Here is a 13,784-nt window from a genome sequence, read left to right on the forward strand (position 1 = left end):
TGGTAATATTATCATAACATATGTCTGTTTATTAACTGCAGGGTTGAATAAAAGAAGCATGACTGAAATAAATGGTGCCTGTCAAGGCTTTAGAGGTTAGACTAGGCCTGCCATTGATTGATTCCTATAACAGGACAGGTCATGAAGCCCTACTGTTGCAAGATTTCCTTCAGAACTAAGGATTGGTTTAGAGGGCTGAAAATTTAAGCCTTCACAGGCCCCTCCTGGCCTTGATGCTTAATCTTTCTCAGATGTTCTGATCTATGCAGGTACCTCGGTAATGTATTAATGGTCAGCTGCCCAAAATGTAACACAAAAGCATCTATAAGTAAGATTATCTCAAATTCAATTGCAAATTTAAAATAAATTGCTTTAGACCAATTTTCTCAATGTGATTCTATCCTAAAAATCCAGACTCTACCACACAAAAATCTATCTTTCACACCAATTAATCAAGATCTATATTTATACTCTGAAACATGTGTTCCTGGTTACACATAAACCGTGAAAAGGGCAGAGGTTTATGCACTGATATTTCTAATGACTAATAGGGAAGTTCAGAAACAATTTATTAGGCTAAGGAACAGAACAGTACAGAAGTTACAAGGAGCTCAGCTAAGTCTGTGTCTAGAATACTGCCTTCAATTCAGACATTGCTTCAAAGGAAGAATTTATCCCCAGCAGAAACATCATATTAGAATAATACTAGGGATTAGAGGGTTAACTTCTGTTGACCTATTGCAAAGACAAGGATCTTGTGATTCAGTAATGATAAAGAAGCACTTCTCTCCTCCAAAAACAGTTCAAATCACATTCCCTACAAACCTCCAACAGGTCTACTCCCATCCTATGCACATTAGTGGTTTGTCAGTCTTTGTGTGTAGTTTTTCATTGATTCAATTTTATCTCTGTTCTATTGTAAATACCTGCAAGAAAATGAATTTCATGGTAGTATATGCTGATATATATGTGCTTTACTTTCATGATAAATTTACTTTGAACTTTGAAGCGGGCCTAATTTTAAGGTGATTCGAAGCAGGGAGAGGAGAATGTCAGAGGTAAGTTCTTTACACAAAGAGTGGTGGGTGTGCTAAACATCCTGACGGGTTATGGTGGATGCAGATACGCTTGGGACATTTTAAAAAATCTTAGATAGGCACAAGGATGATAGAAAAATGGAGGGCTATATAGAGGGGAAATGTTAGACTGATTCTGGAGTAAATTAGAAGGTTGGCACAACATTGGTGCCTGACGGACCAGTACTGTGCTGTAATCCACACAGTCTGTGCGGATTGGTGATAACATGTTCTCCTCGCAGACGATCAACACTGGTGCATCTCAGGGGTGTGTGCTTAGCCTACTACTCAACTCTCTATATACACATGACTGTGTGGCTAGGGACAGCTTGAATACCATCTATAAATTTGCTGATGATACAACCACTGTTGGCAGAATCTCAGGTGGTGATGAGAGGGCAAACAGGAGTGAGATATGCCAACTAGTGGAATGGTGCCGCAGCAACACCCTGGCACTCAACGTCAGTAAGACGAAAGAGCTGATTGTGGACTTCCAGAAGGGTAAGATGAAGGAACACATACCAATCCTCATAGAGGGATCAGAAGTGGAGAGAGTGAACAGCTTCAAGTTCCTGCATGTCAAGATCGCTGAGGATCTAACCTGGTCCCAACATATTAATGTACTGTAGTTATAAAGAAGGCAAGACAATGGCTGTACTTCATTAGGAGTTTGAAGAGATTTGGCATGTCAACAATTACACTCAGAAACTTCTATAGTTGTACCGTGGAGAGCATTCTGACGGGCTTCATCACTGCCTGGTATGGAGGGCCTACTGCACAGGACCGAAATCTAGTCAGCTCCATCTTGGATACTATCCTACAAAGTACCCTGGACATCTTCAGGGAGTGTTGTCTCAGAAAGGCAGCATCCATTATTAAGGACCTCCAGCACCCAGGACATGCCCTTTTCTCACTGTTACCATCAGGAAGGAGGTACAGAAGCCTGAAGGCACACACTCAGTGATTCAGGAACAGCTTCTTGCCCTCTGCCATCTGATTCCTAAATGGACATTGAATCTTTGGACACTACCTCACTTTTTTAATACAAAGTTTGTATATATTATTTCTGTTTTTGAAGAATTTTAAAAATCTATTCAATATATGTATACTATAATTGATTTAATTGTTTTTATTATTATTTTATTTATTATTTTTTTCTCTCTGCTGGACTATGTATTGCATTGAACTGCTGCTGCTAAGTTACCAAATTTCATGTCACATGCCAGTGATAATAAACCTGATTCTGATTCTGATTCTAATGTTCTTGGTTCTATGCCCTACGAATCACTGTGTTAGTTAATCTTCAATATTGATTCAATGAATAAAAACAGCTCCTACTAAAAAGAATAATAGAATAATAGTCACTGCTTTCAAATCACTTGACTTGTGAACATAGATTAGTAATGTACACTTCTGTCAGTACTAGTTAACAGCAAACAGCAGAAAGTAGGAGATTTGTTCTGAATTGGAAACACATGTCCCAGTCGTATCCGTGGTTATAAAGAGCTAAGTTATGCTGCAGAGTGCACTTTTCTGTATGCACTCTCTCACTGAGACTCAGAAACAGGTATTAATTTGTATGCATCCCTCTGCTGGCAAATGTGTTAGATCCAACATACGTGCAGTGGCCAGTTATTAGGTACCTCCCATACCTAATAAACTGGCTACTGAGTGTAGGATCATGGTCTCCTGTTGCTGTAGTCCATCCACTTCCGTCTCCAGTGTGTTGTGCATTCAGAGACGCTCTTCTGCACACCACTGTTGTACTCATCTGTCCATTCTCTTCTGATCTCATCAACAAGGCATTTTTGCCCATAGAACTGCGTCTCACTGGATGTTTTCTGTTTTATGCACCATTCTCTGTAAACTCTAGAGACTGCTGTGTGTGAAAATCCTAGGAGATCAGCAGTTTCTCAGATACTCAAACTACCCTATCTGGTACCAGCGGTCAAAGTCACTTAGATCACACTTCTTCGCCATTCTGATGTTGGGCCTGAACAAGAACTGAACCTCTTGACCATGTCTGCATGCTTTTATGCATTGAGTTGCTGCCACATGATTGGCTGATTAGATATTTGTATTAACAGGTTGACAGGTGTACCTTAAAAACTGGCCACTGAGTTAACTGAAGTACTTGTGTAGGTCTTCCTAACAAACGCTGACAGCATACAGAGCCGCAAGATGACAGGAAAAATCACGTTCAAGCGTGACATGAAGCAGACTACCATTTTACACCTCCATGCACAACAGTAAATGCTAACTCTAGTCAACAACTGTTCTCCAACCAGATCGCCACGACCAGCACCACATCAAACCTACCCCTGCCTGAACTATTTAAACAGGCATAGTTGTGCAGCTCAAAGGGCTGATGCCACACTGCTTTAGCTACACAGGTTCAATCTTGACCTCTGGTGCTATCTGTGAAATCTGCACATTGCCCCTGCCGCCAACTGGTTTCCTCCTGAAATTCTGGTTTCCTAACACTTTGCAAGGACACGCATGATAGTAGGCTACTAGACCACTACAAATTACCACTGATGAGTCAGAGAACATGGGAGAAAATGCTCAGAATGTGAGGAAAATAAAAACTGGGATTAGTATAGGTTTACTGTAAATGGATGTTTAACGGTTGGCACGGACTTGTTGGGCTGAAGGACCTGTTTCTCTTCTGTTCTTGAAGGTGCGTTGCTGGTTTATTTCTTCAAGCTGTAATTGCTTTGTGAGGTACATTAAACCTGTTTAAAGTTTAATCCACGAAAGAGAGTAGTATGGCTGGTCTAAAAGTACATTTTCACTGTCACATAAAAGATTGCGCTAGTCATGGGAAACTTGCTAAAGGCTCCTTTGTTAAATGAGCAAGACTGACAGAATGACAGAACAGGGTAAGCTGCAGAAAGATGGAGAAAGTGCTCTCAGCAGAAGATCATTTGTACCAAGGTTCTTCAGGGAGTAATATTCTCACCTCAGGTTCAAGGAGAAATCAAGGCTTGAGGTCAGACTGAAAACTACCAACTGTTGTCCCTACAACTACAGCCTCAAGCTAGGCCAAGGACAGTATTACTATTGGCTTTTGTAGTAACCATGGTTTTACAAAGCATTACAGAACAACCCTATTTCCCAAAGTTTGCAGTACGAAGCTCTATAAAAATAGATAGAAGGCATTTTTATAAATGGTACCACATTTCATTGTCTCTTTCCTCAAAGAACCAGACAGGGTTTACAGTGACGGCAGCTTCCCTCAGCTGTCTGAGGTTGATTCCACCATGTACATCAAAGAATGGTTCTCCCCTGACACGTGAAGTGGTTCGTGATTCTAATCACTGCTCTGTGCACTGCACACCCAGGTCTACAATGAGAGCCAAGCACTGCCACGCTCAATCTGTGATTCTGCTGTGAGGTCCGATTGGAAGGAAAATGGGGAACAGGATTTAATACTGAATCACATGCTGCATTTCCCTACCATTCTGAGAGAACAGATATTGCTATCCAACTGAGGTGTAGGAGATTAGGGAAGAGCAAGCCTTGCTAAAGAAAGTGAAGAAAGGGAGCAATAGGCTAAAGCAAAGAGAAACCTTTTGCTCAAGCTTTAAGAGATCAAATTATTACAAAAAAACCCACCTGCAAACACATTCATCAAACTAATGCATACAAAATAAGACTGATTATCTTGTACATCCCTTTATTGCCTGTTTCAGTGTGTCGATATCTTTTTCAGCAATTCCACAAGGTGTTTCTCCAGTGACTCCTACATGAGAGGCAGAAGATCAATGAACTTCATTTGTGGAGACTGGAGGGGCAGTAGAGCTGAGAATAATCTTGACAAGCTTCACTTTTCACTACTTCATCCTGTAGTCTATAGGGCTGGTTGACTGATAAGCAGCAGGCCATTGCTGCAGTGACAGGAAGCGAGCTTCCTAAAGGAGGACAACCATGGAGCCTTTGCCATGCTCAGCAACCTTGATGATCCATTGCAGAAAAATAAAATGCTGGATGTTTTGTTTAATTTATTCAATTTTTCAGAAAGTAACATCAACATCTTGTTGCCCATCCTGAACTGAGAAGGTGGTGGTGAACTTGTCTCAAATGCTGCAATCTCTCTGAAGCAGTACACTAACAAAGCAGTAGAGTTAGGAGTTAGAAACATAGAAACATACAGCACAATACAGGCCCTTCAGCCCACAAAGCTGTGCCGAACATGGCCCTACCTTAGAAATTACCAACGGTTACCCATAGCCCTCTATTTTACTGAGCTCCAAGTACTTATCCAGAAGTCTCTTAAAAGACCCTATCGTTTCCGCCTCCACCATCATCTCCAGCAGCCCATTCCATGCACTCACCACTCTCTGTGTAAAAACTTACCCCTGACATCTCCTCTGTACCTACTTCCAAACACCTTAAAACTGTGCCCTCTCATGTTAGCTATTTCAGCCCTGGGGAAAAGCCTCTGACTATCCACATGATCAATGCCTCTCATCATCTTATACACCTCTATCAGGTCATCTCTCATCCTCCGTCACTCCTAGGAGAAAAGGCCAAGTTCACTCAACCTATTCTCATAATATATGTTCCCCAATCCAGGCAACATCCTTGTAAATCTCTGCACCCTTTCTATGGTTTCCACATCCTTCCTGTAGTGAGGTGACCAGAACTGAGCACAGTACTCCAAGTGGGGTCTGACCAGGGTCCTATACGGCTGCAACATTACCTCTTGGCTCTTGAACTCAACCCTATGATTGATGAAGGCCAATGCACCATATGCCTTCTTAATCGCAGAGTCAACCTGCGCAGCAGCTTTGAGTGTCCTATGGATTCAGACCCCAAGTTCCCTCTGATCCTTCAGACTGCTAAGAGTCTTGCCATTAATATTATATTCTGCCATCATATTTGACCTACCAAAATGAACCACCTAACATTTATCTGGGTTGAAGTCCATCTGCCACTTCTCAGCCCAGTTTTGTATCCTATCAATGTCCCTTGTCCACTTCCTCATCCAGGTCATTTATAAAAATCATGAAGAGTAGGGGTCCCAGAACAGATCCCCGAGGCATACCACTGCTGACTAATCTCCATGCAGAATATGACCCATCTACAACCACTCTTTGCCTCTGTGGGCAAGCCAGTTCTGGATCCACAAAGCAATGTCCCCTTGGATCCCATGCCTCCTTACTTTCTCAATAAGCCCTCCATGGGTTATCTTAACAAATGCCTTGCTGAAATTCATATACACTACATCTACTGCTCTACCTTCATCAATGAGTTTAGTTACATCCTCAAAAAATTCAATCAGGCTCGTAAGGCATGACCTGCCTTGGACAAAGCCATGCTGACTATTTCTAATCATATTATGCCACTCCAAATGTTCATAAATTCTGCCTCTCAGGATGTTCTCCATCAACTTGCCAACCACTGAAGTAAGACTCACCGCTCTATAATTTCCTGGGCTATCTCTACTCCCTTTCTTGAATAAGGGAACAACATCCATAACCCTCCAATCCTCCGAAACCTCTCCCGTCCCCATTGATGATGCAAAGATCATCACCAGAGGCTTAGCAATCTCCTCCCTTGCTTCCCACAGTAGCCTGGGGTATATCCCATTTGGTCCCAGTGATTTATCCAACATGATGCTTTCCAAAGGCTCCAGCACATCCTCTTCCTTAATATCTACATGCTCAAGCTTTTCAGTCCGCTGTAAGTCATCCCTACAATCACCAAGATCCTTTTTTGTAGTAATTCTGAAGCAAAGTATTCATTAAGTACCTCTGATATCTCCTCTGGTTCCAAACATACTTCTCCACTGTCACACTTGATTGGTCCTATTCTTTCATGTCCTATCCTCTTGCTCTTCACAAATTTGTAGAATGCCTTGGAGTTTTCCTTAATCCTGTCCACCAAGGCCTTCTCATGGCCCGTTCTGGCTCTCCTAATTTCCTTTTTAAACTCCTTCCTCTTAGCCTTTTAATCTTCTACATCTCTATCATTACCTAGTTTTTTGAGCTTTTCATAAGCTCTTCTTTTCTTCTTGACTAGACTTACAACAGCCTTTGTATACCACAGTTCCTGTACCCTACCATCCTTTCCCTCTCATTGGAACGTACCTATGCAGAACTCCACACAAGTATCCCCTGAACATTTGCCACATTTCTTCCATACGTTTACCTGAGAACATCCGTTCCCAATTTATGCTTCCAAGCTCTTTCTCAATAGCCTCATATTTCCTCTTGCTCCAATTAAATGCTTTCCTAACGTGTCTGTTCCTATCCCTCTCCAATGCTATGGTAAAGGAGATAGAATTGTGATCACTATCTCCAAAATGCTCTCCCACTGAAAGATCTGTTACCTGACCATGTTCATTTCCCAATACCAGATCAAGTACAGCCTCTGCTCTTGTAGGCTTATCTATATATTTTGTCAAGAAACCTTCCTGAACACACCTAACAAACTTTACTCCATCTAAACCCCTCGCTCTAGGGACACGCCAATCGATATTTGGAAAATTAAAATCTCCCACCACCACAACCCTGTTATTATTACACCTTTCCAGAATCTGTCTCCCTATCTGCTCCTCAATGTCCCTATTACTATTGGATGGTCTATAAAAAACACCCAGTAGAGTTATTGACTCCTTCCTGTTCCTAACGTCCACCTACAGAGACTCAGTAGACAATCCATCGATGACTTCCTCCTTTTCTGCAGCCATGATATTTTCTCTGTTCAACAGTGGCATGCCCCCACCTCTTTTGCCTCCCTCCCTGTCCTTTCTGAAACATCTAAAGCCTGGCACTCATAGTAACTATTCCTGCCCCTGAGCCATCCACGTCTCTGTACTGGCCACAACATCATAGCTCCAAGTACTGATCCACGCTCTAAGCTCATCCTGAGTTCTATGAGATGGACCCAGCGACGATGATGGAATGATAATATGCCCAAGCCAGCTTTATATGATGTGTTAGCAAGGAAATATAAATGGTTGTGTTTCTACTGCTGTTAAGTCCTGGTGGTCCTTTTGATAAATGGTACCCAAAGACTCAAAACTCAAGGTTTGATGAAAGTTGCTATGAATGCTGAGACCTTGGACAGCTGTAGGTGTACGCCAGTCTTGACTGGTAAACTAATGGAGACAACCGTACACTCCATATTGGAAAGTGTGGATTCCATGTGACAGATCTCCAATTTTGTCCAAAGGCCTTTTATATGCACAAGTGTGTACTTGCAGCTTCTACACACTTTGTGGGGTGTGGGACAGATGTGATAACTTAAACATGAATATATCAGCAGATATCCTCATCATTGACCACTGTTACACACCAGTAGGGGCACTGACTCAAGTGTTACCCTTTCTGTGCTAGTTCACACTGGCTGCTCCAGGGGAGCCACATACACCCACATCCTGCTGGGCTTAAAGTTAGGCTTGATTTTCAGAAGAATCCAAAATGACAAACTTTATGATCTCTTTTTTTGTGTGCTTAATGCATTTTCTTAAAACTGAAAATTGCCATTTGGTTTGCATGTCTTTTCTTGTAAATTTAAGGAGCCTGACACTGATGTCGGACATTGAACTCAGTGCTATGGACATTTATTTAGAGCTTCTCTTTCCCTAGGACAGAGGTTTCCAACCTTTTTTATATCATGGATCCCTACCATTGATTGAGGGGTTTATGGTCCAAGGTTGGGAACCCCTGCCCTAAGTAAATGTGCCATGATTCAAACACATTGATCTTGTGTTGTCCCAATCTGTAATAAGTTTGTTTAAAGCCAACTCATTTCAATGCATCACTTATGAAACGGGAACTGAACAAATTGTAAACATCGCTACTTGAATTCCAATGAAGTGCCTCAACCCAAAATATCCTCTCCATAGATGCTGCCAGACCTGATGCGTTGCTCCTGCATTTTGTGTGCATTGCTCTGGATTTCCGATATCTGCAGAATTTCTTGTATTTCTGCCCATATCACTATTTATTTTTTTTATTAAAACCTTATTTTTGCTGAAATTTAAATCAATGCTCTCCTATGAAGCAGAAATATTTCAAACACAAGGTGATATGTTGATTTAAACTGATAATTGCCAATTAAAAGTGTACAGATCAAATCAACATAGGAGATCTACATAAATGAACAGAAAATAATCAGTTACTACCTGTCCCTCTCTGCAGCAGGAACGTGGTCAGTGAGCAGTGAGTTATGGTTCTATATCAATCCACCTTACCCAGAGAAAACACACTTAAAATGTCCATGAGTAATCATACCAAGTTGTAAAGGTTATGATTATTTATAACTCTAAATACAAATTTCTTTTTGTGATTTATAGTTGTAGTTTATGATTGTATGGAAACAATTTACAAATGTGTAAATTCTTGGCACTTATCTGTGGTTGCTAATGTTCATCCAAATGAAGAAATATCATTTCCATGTTGATGAGAGAAACAGAAGTACTTATGATTTTAGACCACAACAGAATTCATTATGTCATGTCTGATTACATCACATTCAGGCTTCATACTTACTGCCAGCAGTATTTGTGAAGAGCTGTGAATAACCTCAATATATTGGTAATCAATAATGCAGCCCATCACCGAGATGTAGGAGTGGCCATCCAAACTTTTCACGTAGTTGGTTGACATCTCTCTTCGTACACAGCCAGGACCATGCTCACTCCACCAGGAATGGTGCACAGATATATTAAATGTCAGAAGGTCACTTTCCTGTATAGAAACAAGGATATAATTATTGTTGCATCCATTTTAAATAACCAACTCATTACAATCACCAGAAAATATGCAAAGGTTTCCACCATTACTCCATACATCAGGGCAGCTGTGCATTGACCAACTACTTGCTGGCTGATTGCATGCTAAAATCTCAACTGACCAGTCCCTGCAAGCATTAAATGCACAAGCAGTCAAGCTTTTCTCTCCCTAATCCAAAGTTCACATGCAAAGATTGTCATAGATTTGCTTCAGCTATTAAAGTATTGAGATTCATTCCATTCTACTGTCCGTACCTGTACCTCAGAGTCCTTCTACCACAGCTTACCCTTTGAACGATATTCCTCTGAATAATGGCCTTCCAAGTCCCAGATTGAACTAAAGACTCCCTTTCTTCTCAGACCTCACTAAGTATAAGGCCTCTCCTCAATCAGGGATCCAAATGCAATTAAAAAAAATCTAATCAGAGAATGAGGCCATTAGCTGAGGCACAAGCAAGGAGATTAAGCTCCCAGTGTCGTGGTAATGGGCTCCACTTGCCAGCGGGCAAGAGAGCAGGAGGTTGGCAATTGGAAATTGTCAGGAACTCTGCAGTTCTTCCAATTCTGAGAAAAAGTGAAGATAAGTATCAACAAGTTCTCCAGTAACGATCAGTCAATGGGTAAGAGAATCTGGGCCATTCATTGATAAAACATTCATTCCAAAACCTAAAGACAAAGCTGGGAAAATGCTGTGACTCCAACATAAGCTGTAGATTATCAGGCTCTGCCAAAAATCTGCAAATATTAAGCTGGTACTGCTCCAACCAATTATTGTGACATTATGTTTCAAATGTGCCTTTTCTTCTCTTGGTGCTTGAGACTTTTTTACTTCACAAAAATTGCTCCAGTTTTGATTCATAGAATATCCGAGCCAGAAAATAACTGCTTCCAACTGCATTATTAATATTCATTCACAAAACTTCAATGTAGTTTCAAAACCATTTGGTCACCAAATCTGAGCAGGTTCTATGTGGCAGTAACTAATCACAGTGACGGTGTAGGCTCTCTGCCCTTATTATGCAATCTTATTTTTTCATAACGAATATAATTAAGAAAATGTGAAAAGGAGTAGTGGGACTGTATATTTCTGCAGCAACAAACCACATATTACACAGGATGCATCTTTCAACCAAAAGTTGGTATCATTAGTTGTATTTTTCTCTCAGATGGTAAACCTCCTGCAGCATTTTGTAACAAGCACATTCATTGCCTTATTAATGATGTTGCAGTCAGTTCCTGCTGAGCAAATGGCTCATTTTCTGCAGTCGCCAGAAGGAACCGCTTATTGAATATTCAGAGTGAAACATTGATAATCTTCACCTACCTACTTTTAATTGTAAATTCAGTAGTGTTTGAAATTTAGTATTTTATACTACAATTGTTCATGTGTAATTTGACAGAGTGTTGAAATCATATGACAAAGTGCAAAGGGTAATTATTTATTTCCCAGTTTTAGCCCTACTCTCCTGAAACTACAGACTCTGTTTTGTGATGCAAAATATCTGTAGGTAGTATTCACAGACCAAATCTTAACCCAGACAATGATATTCATGTATGATTGTTAACTCTTGAGTATCAACTGATTTCAGCATAGCTCACGGACAATCTTTTAACCGTCAGTGGCAACACAATGCCAACAGCCATCCATTTCTGTCACGAATAGCTATGGTCAATTTCCTAATACAGAACCCATAGGTCAATTCATCGATTCACAAACAGGCCCTTCAGTCCATCTCAACCCTGCTGATCAAGATGCCTGTCTTCATGAATCCTATTTGCCTCTGTTGACCATTCCTATTCATGTGCCCATCCAAATGACTTCTAAACGTTATAATTGTGCTTGGCTCTACCACCTCATCTGGTAGTTCATTCCATATATCAATACCCACAGTGTGAAAAGCTTAGACCTTTAAATATTTTCGCTCTTACCTTAAACCTATGCCCTTTAGTTTTAGGCTCCCCCTACCCTATGAAAAAGACTGCAACTATCAACATTCTATGCCCCTCAAGATTTTATAAACCTTTATAAAGTAATCCCTAAGCCTCCTTCACTCCAAGAAAATCAGTCCTGGCCTATCCAACCTCTCCTGACAACACAAGCCGTTCAGGCCAGGCAAAATTCTTGTTAATCCTTTCTTCTCCCTCTCTAGCTTAATCACATCCTTTCCACAGCATGGCACACAAAATTCCAGGTGCAGCCTAACCAACAATTTGAACAGCTTTAACAAGACGTCCCAGCTCGTACACTCAGTGCCTTGGCCAATGTCAGCAAGTATACATATGCCTTCTTCACCACTGTGAACTTGTGTTGTCACTTACAGAGAACTACGTACTTGTAATCAAAGGACTTGCCATTCAGTAACGTTCCCCGGAGCCCTGCTATTCACTGTGTACATCCTAGTCTGATTTAACTTCTCAAAATTCATCTTTCATATCTGTCATAGTTTTATTCCATCAGCCAATCCCTTGCCATCTTTCCCAGTTGATCTAGATCCTACTATAACATTAGACAACTTTCTTAACTGTTGAATGTACCACTAATTTTGGTATCATCTGCATACTTACTAATCACACAGCCTAGATTCTCTTCCAAAATCATTAACTTATATGATGAACAATAAAGGATACAACATTAATCACTATATCACACGGCTGTCTACAGGTCTCCAATCAGACAAGCAACCTTCCCTCCTTCGCTAATTCAAATTCAAATAATTCCTCAAAATCCCTTCCAGTATCTTTTTCGCCACTGAATTAAGGCTCACCAACCTGTGGCTTCCTGGCCTGTCCTTGCAGTCCTTCAAACATGAGCATTCCTCCAGTCCTCTGGTAGCTAGTTTAACTACCTCAACACACCTGCTGTAATGAATTGATCTGTATGAATGGCATGCTCGACAGGTTTTTCACTGTACCTTGTTACATATAAAAATAATAAACATATTTACCAATTCACCCAAGATTATGAAAAACCAAGCTTCAGCACTCCGGTCCCTATAATCTACCAGTTTCTATATCGTTCTCCACAACAAATACAGATTAAGTATTCATTTAAAACCTTAACTATTTCCTGTAGTTCCACACATAGACTATCACAAAGTTAACTTTTTGCTCTTAATATCCTTGAAAAATCTTTAAGGATTTTCTTTTACCTTACCTATCAGTAGCAAACAAGTCCTGAATGCCTCCTATCTCACTTTTTAAACCCCCCCCCCCACTTGTCAAATGTCCTTTTACCTGCAAACAACCTCTTCCAACCAACTCTCTCAAAATCCTGTCAAATGGCATCAAATCCTGTCAAATACCAACCATCTTGCTGGCAAACGTGCAGTCTCTGGTGAATAAAATCGATGATCTCAGAGCTAGGGTGCTGAATCAGAGGGACATTAGGACCTCATATGTCTTTTGTTGCACAAAATCCTGGTTAACCCCTTCTGTACCGGATGCAGCAATTCAGTGACGGGCTTATTATACACCGTCAGGATAGATCTATAGAGTCTGTCAAAAGCAGAGGTGGAGGAGTATGTCTCATGATGAACTCTTCTTGGTGCACAAACATATCAGTGTTGTCCCAATTCTGCACACAAGACCTGGAATATCTAGCGGTACAGTGCCGTCCATCTTACCTATCACAGGAATTCTCTGTGGTCACTTTGGTAGTAGTTTACATTCCACCTCAGGCCAATGTCAAGCAGACTTTAGATGATCTGAGCAATGGGTTCAACATGCACAAAACAACGCACCCTAACACCTTCACTATCGTTTTGGGAGATTTTAACCAGGCCAGTCTGAAAAAATCACTAAGAAATTACCATCAACAGATCACTTGCAATACCAGAGGAAACAACACACTGGACCATTGTTACACCGCCATCAAGAATGCATATTGTGCTATTCCACACCCTCACTTCGGGAAGTCTGATCACCTGGCTGTACTTCTACTTCCTGAGTATAGGCAGAGACTG

General features: G+C 40.9%; 1 protein-coding gene across 2 annotated transcripts in view; it reads right to left on the minus strand.

Annotated features, from left to right (window-relative positions):
* The window catches only part of LOC140736078 (sodium/potassium-transporting ATPase subunit beta-1-interacting protein 3-like), a 194,794-nt gene that overhangs the window by 44,499 nt on the left and 136,511 nt on the right, over positions 1 to 13,784 (minus strand). For both annotated transcript variants that reach the window (XM_073061817.1, XM_073061816.1), the window contains exon 4: positions 9,581 to 9,778. In XM_073061817.1, coding sequence (XP_072917918.1) covers positions 9,581 to 9,778 — 198 coding nt within the window. The remainder of the gene's footprint in view (positions 1 to 9,580; positions 9,779 to 13,784) is intronic.

Source organism: Hemitrygon akajei, chromosome 11 (genome assembly GCF_048418815.1).
Source record: "Hemitrygon akajei chromosome 11, sHemAka1.3, whole genome shotgun sequence".
Classification (NCBI taxonomy): domain Eukaryota; kingdom Metazoa; phylum Chordata; class Chondrichthyes; order Myliobatiformes; family Dasyatidae; genus Hemitrygon; species Hemitrygon akajei.